Source organism: Macrobrachium nipponense, chromosome 1 (assembly GCF_015104395.2).
Source record: "Macrobrachium nipponense isolate FS-2020 chromosome 1, ASM1510439v2, whole genome shotgun sequence".
Classification (NCBI taxonomy): Eukaryota; Metazoa; Arthropoda; class Malacostraca; order Decapoda; family Palaemonidae; genus Macrobrachium; species Macrobrachium nipponense.
The window spans coordinates 136989792-137006227 of NC_087200.1; the positions used below are offsets into that span (position 1 = coordinate 136989792).

Genomic DNA, 16436 nt, shown 5'->3' on the forward strand with positions numbered 1-16436 from the left:
ATGCCTTTCACGCTCCATACAACGTTCAGACATCTCTACGTACGTCTTGTACCACCACAAATGCTCAAACTCTCGCAAAACTTCGGCAAAACACGATTGCAGCCAAATATCGCTCTCGGACGACGCATCGCTGATGCTGGCTGATGCGATGAGGTATTTCGCGCATGCGCACCTGGGTCACGCTTGTAAACAAAACAACAGCTTGATCTGTGAACCCTTTGAGGTTGAAGTTAATTTTGACTGCCATATATGGCTGAATTAGTCCTTTAGCACTGGCTATGTAAAATTTTAATTCAAATTTTCATACCATTTAGACTCATTTATGAACTAATATTCTTAGTTACTCAAAGCTACTGTTTTATATGGCTTTAGGTTAATGCTTCTAGACCAATGTACACTAAACTAATAGAGGATTTCTTAGAGTGTTCCCACTCAACCTACATTAAGGGTATCGGCGGGGTCGGGGGTTAATTTTGAATGACGGTGTTCAAACTTGCACAGGTGTTACCTCTAGTTTGACTAAAGATGCACACAAAATTTCAGGTGAATTAGATAAAAACTTTTTTTAACAAATATTTTTCTTTAAAACATAGCATTTTTTATTTGTTTTTTAAAGTGTATCTCCTTCCTTATTTATCATTCAATTTAAAGAAAAAAGTAATAGCAGAAAGTTTAATACCTATCAAATAAAATGGCAAACTCAGAAATCCAATATGTGATGTGTGCTATTTAAAAAAAATATTTTTAAAAATTCAATAAAAAAAATACCCTAAAATTATTAGATAATGGTAAAAACATATTTTTGAGAAAAAAAGAAAAATAAATTTGCCGATGTATTCTCTCACTATCTTTATTCCAATTGCTTTTTAGATTATTAAAATCTATTCATAAATAAGGGAGTTTTTAGAATTTGAATGTAAAAAATGTATGTTTTGAGAAAAATGCTGTTAAAGTTTGCTAACCAATTATTTTGCTTTCAGAAGCATATAAAGTTTCTTGGAAAAGCCTACATGGCGTCTGTTTCCTTCTTTTTTATAAGAGATATTATTCCCTCTAAAAAAAAAAAAAAATTTATCACTTAAAGAAAATAGTTTATATTATTATTGGAGGGTTATCATAGAACGCCACTCTACTCTTGTGCTGCCAAGTTTTTAGAAGGCTAATGAGCCCCTCCTTCATATCCTCCTTTTGATGTTCTTTGCTTCTTTTGCTTTCTTGAATGCATAGCAGACCTTCGTTTCCTGGTCTTCTCTTTCTTTTTCTCATAATAGGCAGCAATGAACTTGGTGCATAGCCGATATTATGTTCCATTGCAGCAATATGTTTTGATATATAAATGAAGCTGTTGTTTCACCGATATGTTCTGTTTTCACACTTTTAGATGGCACCTCACACTTACGCGTTAGTTTCAAGTCAACATTAAAACTGTTTTTATCAATTTCAAGTGTTATATTGCGGTCCCACTGCCCGCAATACGTCGAACTAAAAGCGTCTTTTAGAGCTCTCAAGGGTAATGAAACTGTTTCTCCATCATTGCTTACACTCAGAACGTCTTCTTTTTCAGTCATATAACTTCTCAATAAAAAAACTCCTTAGGTTGACTCCTGATAAAACACTGACATCACCTGCTACATCAGGGACAGCAATTACATCTTGAAAATGCTCATTCTCTTCCTCCTCCCCCTCCTCATCATCAGATAACTTCAAAACAAAGTCGTTGGTGCCATCATCATCATTATCTTCATATATTTGTGCAAAGGAATAATAGATTTCCCTCGGAGCTTCGTAATAGGAAGTATTTGGCATCTCTTCAGCACACATGGCAAGTAGCGACATGTCAGAAGCTACATTAGCTCTCTATACTTTTAGTTTCAAGATAAGTTTTGATATTATGAGAGCTTGCTTCCCTTCATTTATTAAACTTCTTTTTTGGCATGTTAGTAGTATATATAATACACAATTGATGTCTAAAAGTCTGCAATTGATTGAAAATAAATACACGATTGCATAAAAAAAATACAAGAATTCTCCCTCGAGACAAGTGGCTCGCGTTATTCAGTCATGGGAAGAGTTGCCATCTTTAACAGGAAAACATATTGTACGGCATACGAAACAAAATGCAATGAAAAGAAACTCAAATACTTAAAGAATGACTGGAAAATGAAATAGTAAAACCACCCCTAACCAGACCTTTAATTCTCTACTTGGATGTGGCCTTTAAATTGGCCTTTAAACCATTTAAAAAGCTTCTTATTGATATTATCTTACGTGTGGCAATGGCCGGGACTCAGATGTATGGAAATATGACGATAACTCATTTTCATGAATTTGAGCCAATTTTGCCAAAATTACAGGCCGCTGATACCCTTAAGGGGGGTCAGTTGCCTCATGTGCCTTCTCCATTGCCTTTTATCTAAGGCATCATCCTCCACCAAACTTCTTCTTTCCATATCTTCCCTCACTTTGTCTTGCCATCTAATTCTCTGCCTCCCTCTTAATCTTCCTCTAACAGGTTCTTCCCCAGCCTTTTCACTCCCTCCTCATCATCCATCCTTAACACATGCCCATACCATCTTAATCATGACTTTTATCACCTCTTGTTATCTTTACTAATCCTACTCTTCTTTCATCATTGTCCAATCTCTCAAGCAGCAACAGTATTCCCATAATCCACCTCAGCATTCTCATCTCTGTTCTCTCAAGCTTTACGTCGTCTTTTCTTCTTAGAGCCCATGTTTCCGATCCATATCACTATGCTTATAGGTCTTGACTTTTAGCTTGATTGGTATTTTTTATCACAATCAACTCCAGCTACATCTCTCCACTTCCCTCATGCCTACTATCCACTTCAGTTTCACATCCTCCCTCTTAGCTTAAGTAGATCCTAAGTATTTAAACTTTTCTGCCTATTTTATAATTGAGTCTTTTCTTTCTTGCTGCCACTTTCTAACCCTTCTCTGTAGGTCCTCCTCATCTTAAGCAATAATCACCAGATCATCAGCGTACAGCAACTTCCACAGCACTTCATTCCTGATCTAATTCATAAACCATACAATAAAAAGAACTTTTAAAAAGGGATTTTGACGAAGGAAAAATCTATTTCTGGGCGATGGGTTCGTGTCGCCCTGTGAAATAATCCTTTAGACCATTATTTCTAGGGTAAATGAGCTAACACATACCAGAGAAAATAAAATCAAAGGTAAAGTCAGTATAACTGACTTGCTCACTCTAATAAAAAGGAGAGTGTCGGTATGGAAACAGGGGCGAGTGAGACCACTACCACGAACTCGTAGCCATTTAGACATTTCCTCACCAAAATCCTCACCTGCAAGAGCCGAACCATAGGTAAATACGGGCGCTACTACTACTAATACCCACGCCACGCGGACAGCAGTGCCTCTAGTGGTCATCCTTGTTGTTAGATGCCAATCTTGGGCTGCAGGGGGGGAAATAGGGGGGGGTTTCACAGGGCGACACGAACCCAGCGCCCCCCTTTTCATGTGGGGCGGTGGTGGTACCATATCTCTAAAGGGCATTGCGCAGCAGTTTTTGTATTTTACCAAGAAAGTCAGCCCAGGGTCCTTTCCCAAAGCGCGTGGTATTCGGGCTATAACAACCTCTGTAAATTTCTTCAAATATATGAACTTTGATGATCTGAAGAAGTATACTGGTTGGAAGTCGCATTGGGTTTTCCAAAGCATTACCTTAAGTCTTTGGAGGATCTTAAATATCATGCAATAGCTGTAGGGAGGTCAGTGTCTCCTGCTACTACATCAATATAGTACTGTCCTCGTGTCATATGAATATTTTCCATTATGCCAGCATTATTAACATTCTACCTACCGCAGCACATTTCTTTGTTATTTGACTTGGTGTATGGTCTTAATTTATACAATTTAATATTCTATTTCGTTTCAGAGTGATGTAGCTTGGTGTTTCTCTGGTACAATTTCACGGGAGCGACACGGCTGAGCCCAGAAAAGGGATTTTGACGTAGGAAAGATCTATTTCTGAGCAAGGAAGCCGTGTCGCCCAGTGAAATCCCCCCCTGCTTTTTTCCCCCCCTTTGCAGTGCACCAAGCTTCATTGCTGTCGATAAGTATGACGTCACAGACACCTTCAACGGGGTAGCTAGGTGTGACCTATGGGTCGGCTCCCAGTATTTAGGGTCTTTTGATGAGGAAAAGGCTAATTGGAGGGGTTGCTGTGGTAGTGTTTAACACTCGCCCCAGTTTTATACCGACACCTTTTATATAGGTGAGTGAGTCAGAAGCTTCTGACATGTCCAATTTAGCAGTTCTCTGGTATTATAGCAATATTTTACTAGAAATAGTGCTAAAGCAGACATATTTTACTGGGCGACACGGCTTCCTCGCCCAGAAATAGATTTTTCCTACGTCAAAATCCCTTTTCTGGGCTCAGTTCGTGTCGCCCTGTGAAATCGTACCAGAGAAACAGCACAAGATAACCAATAAGAGAGGTCTCAATAAAACCACAGGAAAAAAGCAAAAAGTATAATGGCATTAAATTTTCCCATACAAACTAATAAATTATGATATTATAATAGACTTAGACTATAATTAAAGCTAATACAAATAAACAATAGTAATATTGAAATTAGTGAGTAAAACATATGTACAACACAAGAACTCACTAACAAAAAGCCAAAATACAAATAGACAATAGCAGTAATGTGCTCCTCTAGCATAAAAATAAGAGGAGCAACATTTGGTTAAATTTTTCAAAATATACAAACTGGTGTGGATGTCCCTAGCATAAAAATAAGGGACATTCCACCTGATACAATATACACTTAAGTGTGGATGTCCCTAGCATAAAATAAGGGACATTCCACTAGAATTATCATAGCTGCCAAGGCTAGAGAATTATCAAGAGCTTAACAGTAGGGTACGCGACATGTTAGTTGAGGTAGGTAGAAAGGAGACCTGGATCTTTTAGCTACAACTACTATGCAGAGTCAGGGGAAACTATGTTTCCCGCTGCCACTGCTGAAAATTTTAAGGATTCCAAAGACTTTAAATAGTGACGCTTGAAGACTGTCGGCGATTTCCATCCAGTATATTTCTTAAGATCATCGAAATTCATGTGTTGAAAATAATTTATAGATGTGGCTACTGCCCTGATATCATGAGCTTTTGGGAATGATTCAGGGTTAGCTTGTTTAATGAAGTAAAGGATGTGCTACCTGATCCCTTTAACTGATAAAGTACCACCTTTTTCTCTCATAAAGAGAGGACCTGATGATCTAGAAGATGTCCTAGACAGAAAGGCTCGTAAGGTCATAACTGGACAAAGAGAAGGGTCTTGGGGAAGTGGTATGACCTTCCAAGGGGTCCACCTTGCTAAAGGATCCTCATTTTTGGCTAAAAAACTCCGATCCGGGGAAAGTAAGACTTCTCCTGAAGGGAGAAAGTCTACATGCCCCGCATCTCTGGATAGAGCCGACAGTTCTGAAATTCTGGCCCCAGAGGCCAAGCTCAATAAGAATAACGTCTTCCTTAGTAACATCATGAATGTGCAAGAAGAGTTGTCAGTGTCCGAAGCTAGCTTGAGGACGTCATTTAAGAACCATGAGACTGAAGTAGGCCTTTCAGAAGGTCTAAGTCTAGCACAAGCTTTGGGAATAGAACGTGAAAGGTTAAGATTTCTGTCAAGTCTACTTTGAAAGCCCAACTTGGAAAACTATTTTCTTAAGAGCCTGCATTTACTTAGTAGTAATGGTGCTAGCTGCTAATCCTTTTTCGAATAAGGATCTGAAAAAGGATATAGCTAAATTCACTGTCATGGTTGTAGTGTTTGTTTCCTTCAGGAAAGATGCTAACTTTTTAACAACCGCATCATACTGTCTCAAAGTCGATTCCCTTTTGTCTGATTCTAGGAAAAGGATATTCTGGGGATCGATACCTGCATCTTTTTCAGCTGCAAACTTCATGAAGTCCATAAAGTTAGGGTTTTGAGAATTCCTGAGGAAGCGAACACAGTCCTCATTTGTACTGGCTGAGATAGTTTGGGATTGGGAATCCTTTGAGAGCAAAGACCCAATTCCAGAAGCAGAGGGTACCAATTGCTCTTTGGCCAGTCCGGAGCTACTAGAGCTACTTGGCCCTTGAAAGTCCTGAGTTTGCTCAGAACTTTCAAAAGAAGATTCACTGGAGGACAGATGTAAACCTTCTTCCACTGATTCCAATCTATGGACAAGGCGTCCGTGGCATAGGCCAGAGGGTCCAGGTTTGGGGCCACATAGCAAGGGAGCTTGTGGTTCGCTTGAGAGGCGAAAAGATCTACTTGAAGACCCAGAACCCTCCGGCGTATCCACCGGAATGATACGTTGTCCAGGGACCACTCCGACTCTAGAGGAACTGATCGAGACAGGGCTTCTGCTATCACATTCCTTACTCCCGCCAAGTGGGTGGAGGATAGATGCCATTTGTGTTTGTTTGCTAGAGAAAATATGGCTATCATGACATGGTTCACATGTTTTGATTTGGATCCTCCCCTGTTGATGCAGTGTACTACTACTGCGCTGTCCAAAACCAATTTTATGTGGGAATTCTTTGGTGGAAGGAGCCTCTTCAGAGTGAGAAATACTGCCATTGCTTCCAGAACATTTATGTGTAGCTGGCTGAATTGAAGTGACCATGTTCCTTGGACCTTCCTGAATTGAGAGTATCCTCCCCAACCGGTTAGGGAGGCGTCTGTGTGTATAGTTAACGCCGGAGGAGGATATTGAAGAGGAACTGACTTGGACAGATTCTTTGCCTTTGCCCATGGATGAAGTTGGTTGCGAAGTATTTGTGGGATCACTGACAACTTGTCTCGAGACTTGACATTTGCTCTTGAACGCCAAACTCGATTTATATCTTTCAACCTTGCTTTCAGAAGAACGTCCGTTACTGAAGCAAATTGAAGAGAGCCCAGGACCCTTTCCTGGTTTCTCCTTGATGTTCTTTTGCATTTGAGGAATTGCTTTACTGCTTTGGCTATTTCTTTCCTTTTGACTGCTGGAATTGACAGATTGTGGGAGGATAAGTCCCATTGGATGCCCAACCACTGAAAACAAGTCTCTGGGGTGAACCTGGACTTCGTTTTGTTTATTTGGAACCCCAGATGTTCCAGGAATTTGATTACTTTGCTTGTAGCTGTCAGGCATTCCTCGACGGTTGATGCCCAAATCAGCCAATCGTCGAGGTACGCTACTACCATTATCCCTTGAGACCTCAGTTGTTGAACTACCACTTCTGCTATTTTTGTGAATACCCTGGGGGCCACATTTAAGCCGAAAGGCATCACTTTGAATGAGAAAGCTTGGGTTCCTAGCTTGAAGCCCAGATATGGGCGAAAATGTCTCGCGATTGGGATATGATAGTATGCGTCTGTAAGATCGATAGAGGTGGTGACGGCCCCACGGGGAAGTAAGGTCCGTACCTGTGAGATAGTCAGCATTTTGAACTTGTCGCAACGAATGGATAAGTTTAGTTTTGACAAGTCTAAGATTATTCTTCTTTTTGATGAGCCTTTCTTTGGCACGCTGAATAAGCGCCCTTGAAACTTTAGATGCTTGACTTTCGACACAACTCCTTTCTGAAGGAGCTCCTCTGCGTAATCTGTCAATTCCTTTGATGGTAATTGAAGGAATGATCTGGTTGGAGGTGGACCTTTGATCCAACTCCAACCTAGCCCTTTGGACACGATGCTCTGTGCCCATTTGCTGAACCCCCACCTGTGACGGAAGAGGAACAGCCTCCCTCCTACCTGGGGATCCTCACTGTTGCTGTGTGGGGTGGCTTCCACGACCGCCTCGGAAGTGCCTACCTCGGTTGGTGGCCCTTCCTGTATCTCGCTGCCGAAAGTTACCTCTGGCTCTGCTTCCCCTGGCAAACCTGCTAAAGGGTTGGAATGCCTGGTTTTCAAACGCCGGGTTGAAAGCCGGGGAAACAGTGTTTGAAGTAGAAGGTTGTCCTTGAGGAGACAGCAGGAGGGGTTGACTTTGAGCCTTAGGATGTTGAAAGGGCTGTCCAGGTTGAGAGACTGGGACCGCCTGGACAAATTGTTGCTGTTGTTTCTTCTGATACGGCAGATACCTTTTTGTCTTTTTCAGCTTTTTGGCATTTGAGGGAGTGTTTTCAGGCTTCCTCTTATTTGAGATACCCCATCTCTCTCTGAGGCTTTGGTTAAGCCTCGAAGCTTCATGATGAACGTCATTAACTGCAGACTCAGGAAATAGGTCTGCTCCCCAGATGTTTGATGCGAGCAGCCTATTTGGCTCATGTCGAATGGTAGCCTCTTGAAGAACATGCTTGCGACAGTTCTTCCTTGCTACCATAAAGTCATACATATCAGTCAATACCGTCTGCATTTGGGACTTTGCCAATATTTTAAAGAGGGTTTCTGAACCATATGTCAAAGAAGCCACCTCGTTAATGACCAGGGAGTTGAGAGTCCTCCCCAGCCTAGATCTGGCATCAAATTCTGCCTGAACAAGAGCCTCAGGCAATCTTGGCAGCTTCTCGCCGAACTGTTCCATGGCGCAGTCCGGCTTCAGCTTCCCTACTGTGAATGTGGCTGGTAGGTTCTCCCAGGTTTCTCCGAACGCTGGGTAGAGAGGAGAAGTGGGGTCAGCCTCTTTTAGCTGTGGAAGAGACTCGTCCTTTGAGACCGCTTGCATAACGGTCTCAGCTAGCTTTGTCGTAAAGGGGAGTGGTGCCTCCTCCTCCGTGGCAAAGATGGTAAAGGGACTCTTGAAAGCTTGGAGCCTGGTATTGGAGCAGTCCCAGTCCTCCAAGCAGTGTACCCATTCTCTCTGTGCCCGTTCTCGGCTGTAGAGGACAGTCTCTTTAGGGATTTTATCTTCCCTATTGAGAGCTGCCTCTGTCAACCTTGCATACCCCATGAAAGGTGGGGTCAATCCGGAAGGATGAAACTCAAAATCTTTGATCCTCCTGGTGCCACACTCCGGGATTGAAATCACACCGTCTTGGAAGGGTGCGTATGCTGCTACCCTCCAAGGGTTGTTCATGGAAAAGGCGGGAAGAGAGTCATACGGCGGCAGCTGAGCGAGGCCGGCTCCTGCCACTGGAGCTACAGCTTGGGGCGCTTGGTTCATACCAGCCAGGCGATTGTCATGGTCCAACACTCGGTCGGACAGACTTTGGATGGACTGGCCTGACTGGTTCAAAGTGATTGAAATCTGAGCAAACATTTGCTCAAACCTCGAACTAAGCGAGCTGACCATTTCCCCCACTTGCTGAAGAACTCCTGACAAAAAGGCAGCGGGGTCGAAGTCACCTAGTGCCGCTGCCCTGTTAGGAGTCACCGAAGAAGAAGATCCGGCGGAGACAGGGGAAGGTACAGGCTCGACCGGAGTGCGGACCTTCTCCCTAGAGGATTTACCTCTCGACCGTTTAGCATGTGAAGACTCAGGCTTCACCTTCCCTGCTCCGGTGTGGGGCGCCGAAGACTTACGAGAAGAAGACGACGGTTTCTTAGTCGCCGTCTTCTGAAGGGTCTTCTGCTCTCTGTGTCCCTTCACCTTAGGGGGCACAGAAGCAGCAGGCATACTAGCCGGGATCTCAGATCCCGTAAAGCCTTGAAAAGATGAAGAAGAAGGAGCAGGAGAAGAAGATCCAAGTGCGACCAAGGGAGGCCCTTGATCGCCCAACAAACTCACCTCAACCAACAAATCGTCGGCACCTACCATCATTGGCTCAAGATCTAAATTAAGGGTTGAGACGTCTGCTACGATTTCCTGATTGCTACCACCACTCTAGGCTTGCGCCACCTGCTGTTGAATCGAGGCTATCGCCGGAACTGCTGCGGCAGGGTCCACATAGCCTGTTGACTTGCCCCCGGGGAAAATCTGGACAGCCAATTTCTTGTCAAGTATGTAGGGCTGTCCCTTGGGGGCGTTCTTACCAAAGCCGCCCACCCATGCCTTCAGGGTAGCCAGGGCGACTTCCTTCACGGCGGCAGCCTGGAAGAAAGGGTAATTGTAAGCCTTACGCCCAAGGTCCTAACGGGTGACAACCTAACAAGATATTACAAAGCAAGTTTAAATCTAAGCCTATTATTACATATCAATCATAGTGGGCAAGAGTAAACCCAGTTGAAAATACTTACTCCGTCCAAGAATTGCGTGACCAACTCGTAGCAGATGGAACATGCTTCGTGGTGCCACACAACGAGGCCTCCGTGAGGCGTAGCACACGGAGCATGGGTGCAACAGACTTCATGACCGCACGGGTCCTGGAGGATGGCGTTGCAGCCAGCCTCCTGGCAGTTTGTAGCCTGTAAGTGGAAAGATACATGAGTATCAACAAGGCACTTACAGTATTACTACTAAACTCCGTTGTATGCCGGAGTAAAGGTAATTATAATCATTAGGTGACATCCCTCCGATCTACGTGTAAGGGAAAGACGTGCTTTCCTATCGCTGGAATCTCCGTAGTACACCGGAGAAGCAAAATTAAGCCAGCCGGGGTGATATATATACAGTGGACCCCCCGTATTCGCGTTCTCCAGATTCGCGGACTCACACATTCGCGGATTTCTCTAGGGAACGTTTCCCTGCATTATTCGCGGAAAATTCGCGCATTCGCGGTATTTCTCTATGATAAATATCCACAAATTCCTGGTTTTTTTGATGAATTTCATCATAAAATGCACTTATTGTGATAAAACTATTAAAAAACCAAGTATGAAAATTTTTAGTGGGTTTTTCTTGAGTTTTAACTAACAAAATAGGCTGTTTTTAGCATTTTCATAGGGGTTCCAAACATTCGCGGATTCTAACTATTCACGGGGGGGTCTGGTACGCATCCCCCGCGAATACGGGGGGACCACTGTATCATAAAAAACCCGCCGTAGAACGGAGGAGGATGTCCTAATAATAATAGGTTAACTAGGTTACTCAAAATTAAGAATAGATACATTGCAATAAAAATCTTAAATAATCCCCCGAAGTCACTACTAACGGAGAGTCTGGGTAAGAAGCAAACGCTCCGCCGGTAGAGATACGAGGGAACTGGGAAAGCAAATTACCATGTTAGTTTATTCCACTCCAATGGCTGGCGGAGCCAGCCATCCCCTGCTCCAACCATCAGGGCACTCGGGTAAGAAGCAAGTGACCCAACCGAAAGAAAACGGGGGAGACCAAAAAGTGTGGGAGAAAAATAAACTCTATGGAGTACGCCGGGGGAGATCAGAGCGGACAACGAGAAAGGTGGCCAACCTTGCTCCCGCCACCCCGGGATCCCCCAGGATCTGAGAACACAGCCAACCAGTGTCCCAGCTGTCCCAAGCTCCCAAGTCCTCCCCCCCAATACAGGGAGAAGAGGTGGGAGAAGCTCGAAAGGTACCATAGAAACCTAAGCGAGCACGGACAGAACCCCCCTTACCGCACTGGAGGGGAGGAAGGGAACTGGTGATAGGGCGACCAAGGGACCACGCGATCACAAGTGTACCAAGGTAAAGCAACAACTGCGTAGGCTACGACCATGTGAATCCGAAGGAAACGGAAAGGCAACAAACTGTATAAGGATAATGCAACAAAACCGTCTAGGTCGCCCTATCTGCTAACCCAAAATACAATATATAACACAATAAAGAAAATAGAATGTTAAAGGGAGAGAGAGGGAACGTGAGTGAATGAAGGAAGCCCAGGAGGGGAAGGCTAGTTCCAAGAACCAGGCTTCCACTCGGAGCTAGCCGTAGCCGATGAAGAGCAATGGCCAGGATACAGGACTAAAATCAAACATTTCATAGCCTAAATACCTAGACAAAAGACATGCATGCATGAACCAAAGCTAAGGCATGGGTTAGAATTCCCTAAATGAAAGATACAATGTAAACTTGAAAGTAAGCTAGAGTAACACGTAACCTAAGACCCATGGAAGGATAATAAAAGGGAAAGACGAGCTAGTATGGAGGACTAGGACGCCTAACCGAGCATGAAGCGAGCCAATGGCTGCCATGCGTCAGACCCGGTAACCGTATTAAGACCTAAAAAACGGAAAATACGGGTTATCGGCTGACGAAAACTAAATCCAAACCTTTTCAGGGTACTTAACTTAGCAGCGGCGATGGCAGCGCGTTCCATGGTATCCAATTAATAGAATAGAAGCGAACACAACACAGAGAAAAATCAGGTACGTGTTACGCGGGGATGCTAACATTAAAGGATGACCACTAGAGGCGCTGCTGTCCGCATGGCGTGGGTATTAGTAGTAGTAGCGCCCGTATTTACCTATGGTTCGGCTCTTGCAGGTGAGGATTTTGGTGAGGAAATGTCTAAATGGCTACGGGTTCGTGGTAGTGGTCTCACTCGCCCCTGTTTCCATACCGACACTCTCCTTTTTATTAGAGTGAGCGAGTCAGTTATACTGACTTTACCTTTGATTTTATTTTCTCTGGTATGTGTTAGCTCATTTACCCTAGAAATAATGGTCTAAAGGATTACTTCACAGGGCGACACGAACTGAGCCCAGAAATCTAGTTTTCTGTTTTCTGTGGCTGAGACCATCCTTACCTGATATTAAGCAATTGCAGGTTTTTAGGTTACTGGTAGAATATTCCCTTAGAAATGGGGTTCCAACTTAATCTGGCCAGGCTAAAGCCTGTTCTGGGTTTATCACCTTTATGTATATAGGCTACGTAAAAGCTCCACTACTATGTAGCCTTACCAATGGGCCACCGTAACGGTATCGGCCTCTAGTTGTAAAAACATATATTTTATTAAGCCTAGGATGCTGTTTATATCCTAGGCTATTTTGACTAAACTACCACTTAGTAGACCTGTGATAGGATGTTTCCTAAATTGTCCCCTCTGAGCCTAGTATAGGCTATAGTCTAATCCAGATTATTCTAGATCATTTTTAATGTAAATGCTAAATAAAAACAGAAACTTACTCATATGTAAATTCATAGTTATGCTAACATTTTTGTCTAATCCAGGTTGTTTACATCTAGCCCTAGGCTATTTGGTGTACTATATAAAACAGTAACTTTCTAATGTGAAACTTACTGATTTGAAACTTTATAGTTAGGCTATCACCTAGTCTAGGTTAATGTCTGATCCAGATGAATTAATTCACCTTCAAGGGTATGGGATTAACCAGGTGTATTGTAGCATTCAAGCTAGGCTACTAACTCATAGCCCATTTGGTCAGTTGGTTTTGGTCTAATATATAAAACAGTAATTAACTACCGTGAAACTTTATGGTTAGGCTATCACCTAGTCTAGGTTATTGTCTAATTCAGATTATATTTAATTCTTTTTTAAGGGTATGCACAAGATAGCCCAGAGTACTAAGACTGTGCTTAATTATTCAGGTCTATATAAAAGGAAAAAGTTTGTAGCCTTTTACTAATCCTAAGTTCTTGGTCGTTTACTTAGGCTACTGCCTAGGTCCTTAACAGGATATGCCTTTAAAACACTTACCTTAATTCAGGGTACTACCTAATCCAGCAGTGCTGAATGACCTTAAATTCTATAATCCATCCATACATTACCTAATCCAGGTTATTTTAGTTCACCTTTAATGATATATAATCATAGGTTATAGGCTAGAAACAATATCTGCTACAGTCTAGCTTACTTATTCTCACTGAATCGATGTAGATTGTAGGCTGCTGTCTAGTAGGGTATTGCAGACTTCATTATCTGAAAGGATTATCTATATGTATTTTTAATAATAATTGTGGAACATTTCTTTAGATAAAACTTCTTAATAGACTGATAAATTTGTCAAAACAATTTGTGCTTTTACAAATAATGATCAGAAATCGTGAGAAGTGGAGATGTGTGCTTGCAAAGCCAGCTTTTCACACAATTAAATCATTGTTCCACAGTCTAAACTAAAAAAATTTTAGATTTAACATAGATCTTTCTATGAACCTTGGTAATGAAATTACGGAGCACTGGTTTTAGTACACTATACACTGACAACCGGAAAGGATAATGGCGTAATGGTCTGTTTCTGGTCATGTAAACAATGTGATGGTGCATATGCGTATAGCCACTTCTTCTTCTTGCGGGTTTTTGGTGTAAGAAAATTGAGAATAAGAGAAAGTGCTCTGTTATCCTGAGTCCATTTATACTCCATCAGCTGTTATGATTTTTATCATTACAACACAATACCTGGCCACAAGACCAGCTGAAAGAGAATTCTTTGACATTAGTCTGGTCACCATGGAACTCTGATTAGACCGTGGAAGGGGTAATTCCTTGAGGACAAGACTGAGTATACTATCAAAAAATGCAAATAGTACATGTGTTCATAGAACAAGTTATTTAAAGTTTGTACAAATTAAAAAAAAAAATCCAAATCTAATTTTAAATAAACTTTTTCAGAAACTACCTTTTAATGCAGAAAAACTTCCCGAAATGTTGACAGATGAGACAAAACTTCAGGATTTATTTGAAAATGATGTATACCATAACAAAAAAGTATTACTCTCTCCTGAACTTAATGGTAAGTAACCTACTTGCATTGCATTCCATTTCTAATGTTACAAATGCTAAAGATTTCTTTTATTCAATTGTGGTTTTCATAATTTGTAGGAGTATATAAGATAATATTTTTGGCAAAATACAGTAAATTTGCATGTAAAAATCCTATGCCGAGTGGAGTTCATACATAATTAGTAAATATTGTCATATGTTGGGCTGCTCCATATCCATATCCATTTTCATGTGGAATTCTCTGTGTAAGAAATTTTGTGTCTTCTCATAGATAATTGAATACAATATGAATTGCATGGAATTTCATGATGAACGACTATTTTCTGCATATGCAAATAAAACGGCTTACAATATTTCTATTGCAGAGAGGTTAGCTTTGTGAAGGAGCATTTAAATATTGTGCACTACATTTCACTTCATTCTGCTTGATAAAGATTCCTAATTTTTAAATTTATGTAGATTTAAAACTTATCAATGTATGTAATCTGTTTGCAAGGTTTTAGTTACACTAGTTTGTTTTAAAAGCTCAGTTGTAGAAACTATATACTAATGACAGATTTGTTCTAACAGAAGTGAAAGCAACAATAGTCTATCCGGCAGAAGAAAAGCACATTCTGCGATTTGAGAAACAAGAATCTTCTTTTGTAAATGAGACTCCGGAACTCTACAGAGAAGTTACCAAGCCTTTTATCGAGTCCAGTTCCTTTAGTAAACAAGTGAGTCGAATGAAAGACATCTTCTGGTTTAGTTACACGTTTATATGAATGCCACTAACTTTAAAGTAATTTTTAACTGATTTGAAATTGTTGACTTTTGGATAGGCAATAAAATCTTGCCAATTGAGATGAATTGGGGAAGATTGTGTGTGGATATATCTGTTATCCAAATTAGTTAAGTTTATTTTGCACAGGCTTGCGAGAAATAACTGAATTTATTTCACATAGACTAGCCAATTATAGTAAAAGCTCTGTATAGTGACCAAAAGGGGCTGAGGCTGGTTGTTTTATGGGAAAGTTGGTTACAGTCAACCCCCAATATTATTGGACTCTCCTATTTGCAGATTTTTATTCATGTAACTTACCCAGCAATTATACAGCTGTAGTTTCTACTCGCTGGCAGTTTGAATTCCCAAGAATTCATGGTTATAAACCTCTTCCTTATCCGGTAGGTGAAAAGGCTCCTTTCACTACCTGTTGGGAAGAGGAACAGCTTCATGAAAATACCACAATTTTGTTTCTGCCGTCCTAGGACTAACACATTGTAGGAGAGCAGCTTGTTTTTTCCCCCATCAAATCTTACCTTGTTTCATTGCGGTGAAGTATTTAGGCTTGTAGCCTTTTTTTGGTTAGTATTATTTTGCATCTAATTGTCATGGTTTTTGTTAAATGTGGTTCATTGGTGTCTATGTTTTGGTTTCTTAGTTGTTCGGCTGGCTTTTCTCTCATCAAGAATTGCCAGTCGTTTGCTTGTTCAGCATTTCCGTAATCGGTTCGTCAGTCTATGTTTTCGTTTGTTTACTTTAAGAAGTGCTTTATACTTACTGATATTATTTTGTGTATTGATTTAATTCCTTATTCATTAGTATGTCAGATTCTAGTTCAAGTAGTTTTAGGTATTGCAGCAAAGGCTGCAATACTATTGTGACTAAAGCTTCGTATGATACGCATACTATCTGTGCTACTTGCAGAGGTCAATATTGTTCTATTAATAATACCTGTCAAGAATGTGAAGGATGGGATAAGAAGACATGGAAAAATTTGACCTCTCATCTTAGCAAACTCGAAAGGGACTGGAAGAGGAAGACGGCTGTTAAGAGTTGAAAGTAAGGTATCCAATAATTTGACCCCTAAAAAGGTGAGTATTGAATGATCTGTTGTTGCTTCACCTATCACCATTGTATCAGGTATGCAGAGTCCACATCCCCGCCTTCGCCAGAATCACAATCATGGGAGACAGA

General features: G+C 41.5%; 1 protein-coding gene across 2 annotated transcripts in view; it reads left to right on the forward strand.

Moving 5' to 3' along the window:
• The window catches only part of LOC135219669 (m7GpppX diphosphatase-like), a 203685-nt gene that overhangs the window by 35179 nt on the left and 152070 nt on the right, over positions 1-16436 (forward strand). For both annotated transcript variants that reach the window (XM_064256619.1, XM_064256618.1), the window contains exons 3-4: positions 14369-14489; positions 15050-15195. In XM_064256619.1, coding sequence (XP_064112689.1) covers positions 14369-14489; positions 15050-15195 — 267 coding nt within the window. The remainder of the gene's footprint in view (positions 1-14368; positions 14490-15049; positions 15196-16436) is intronic.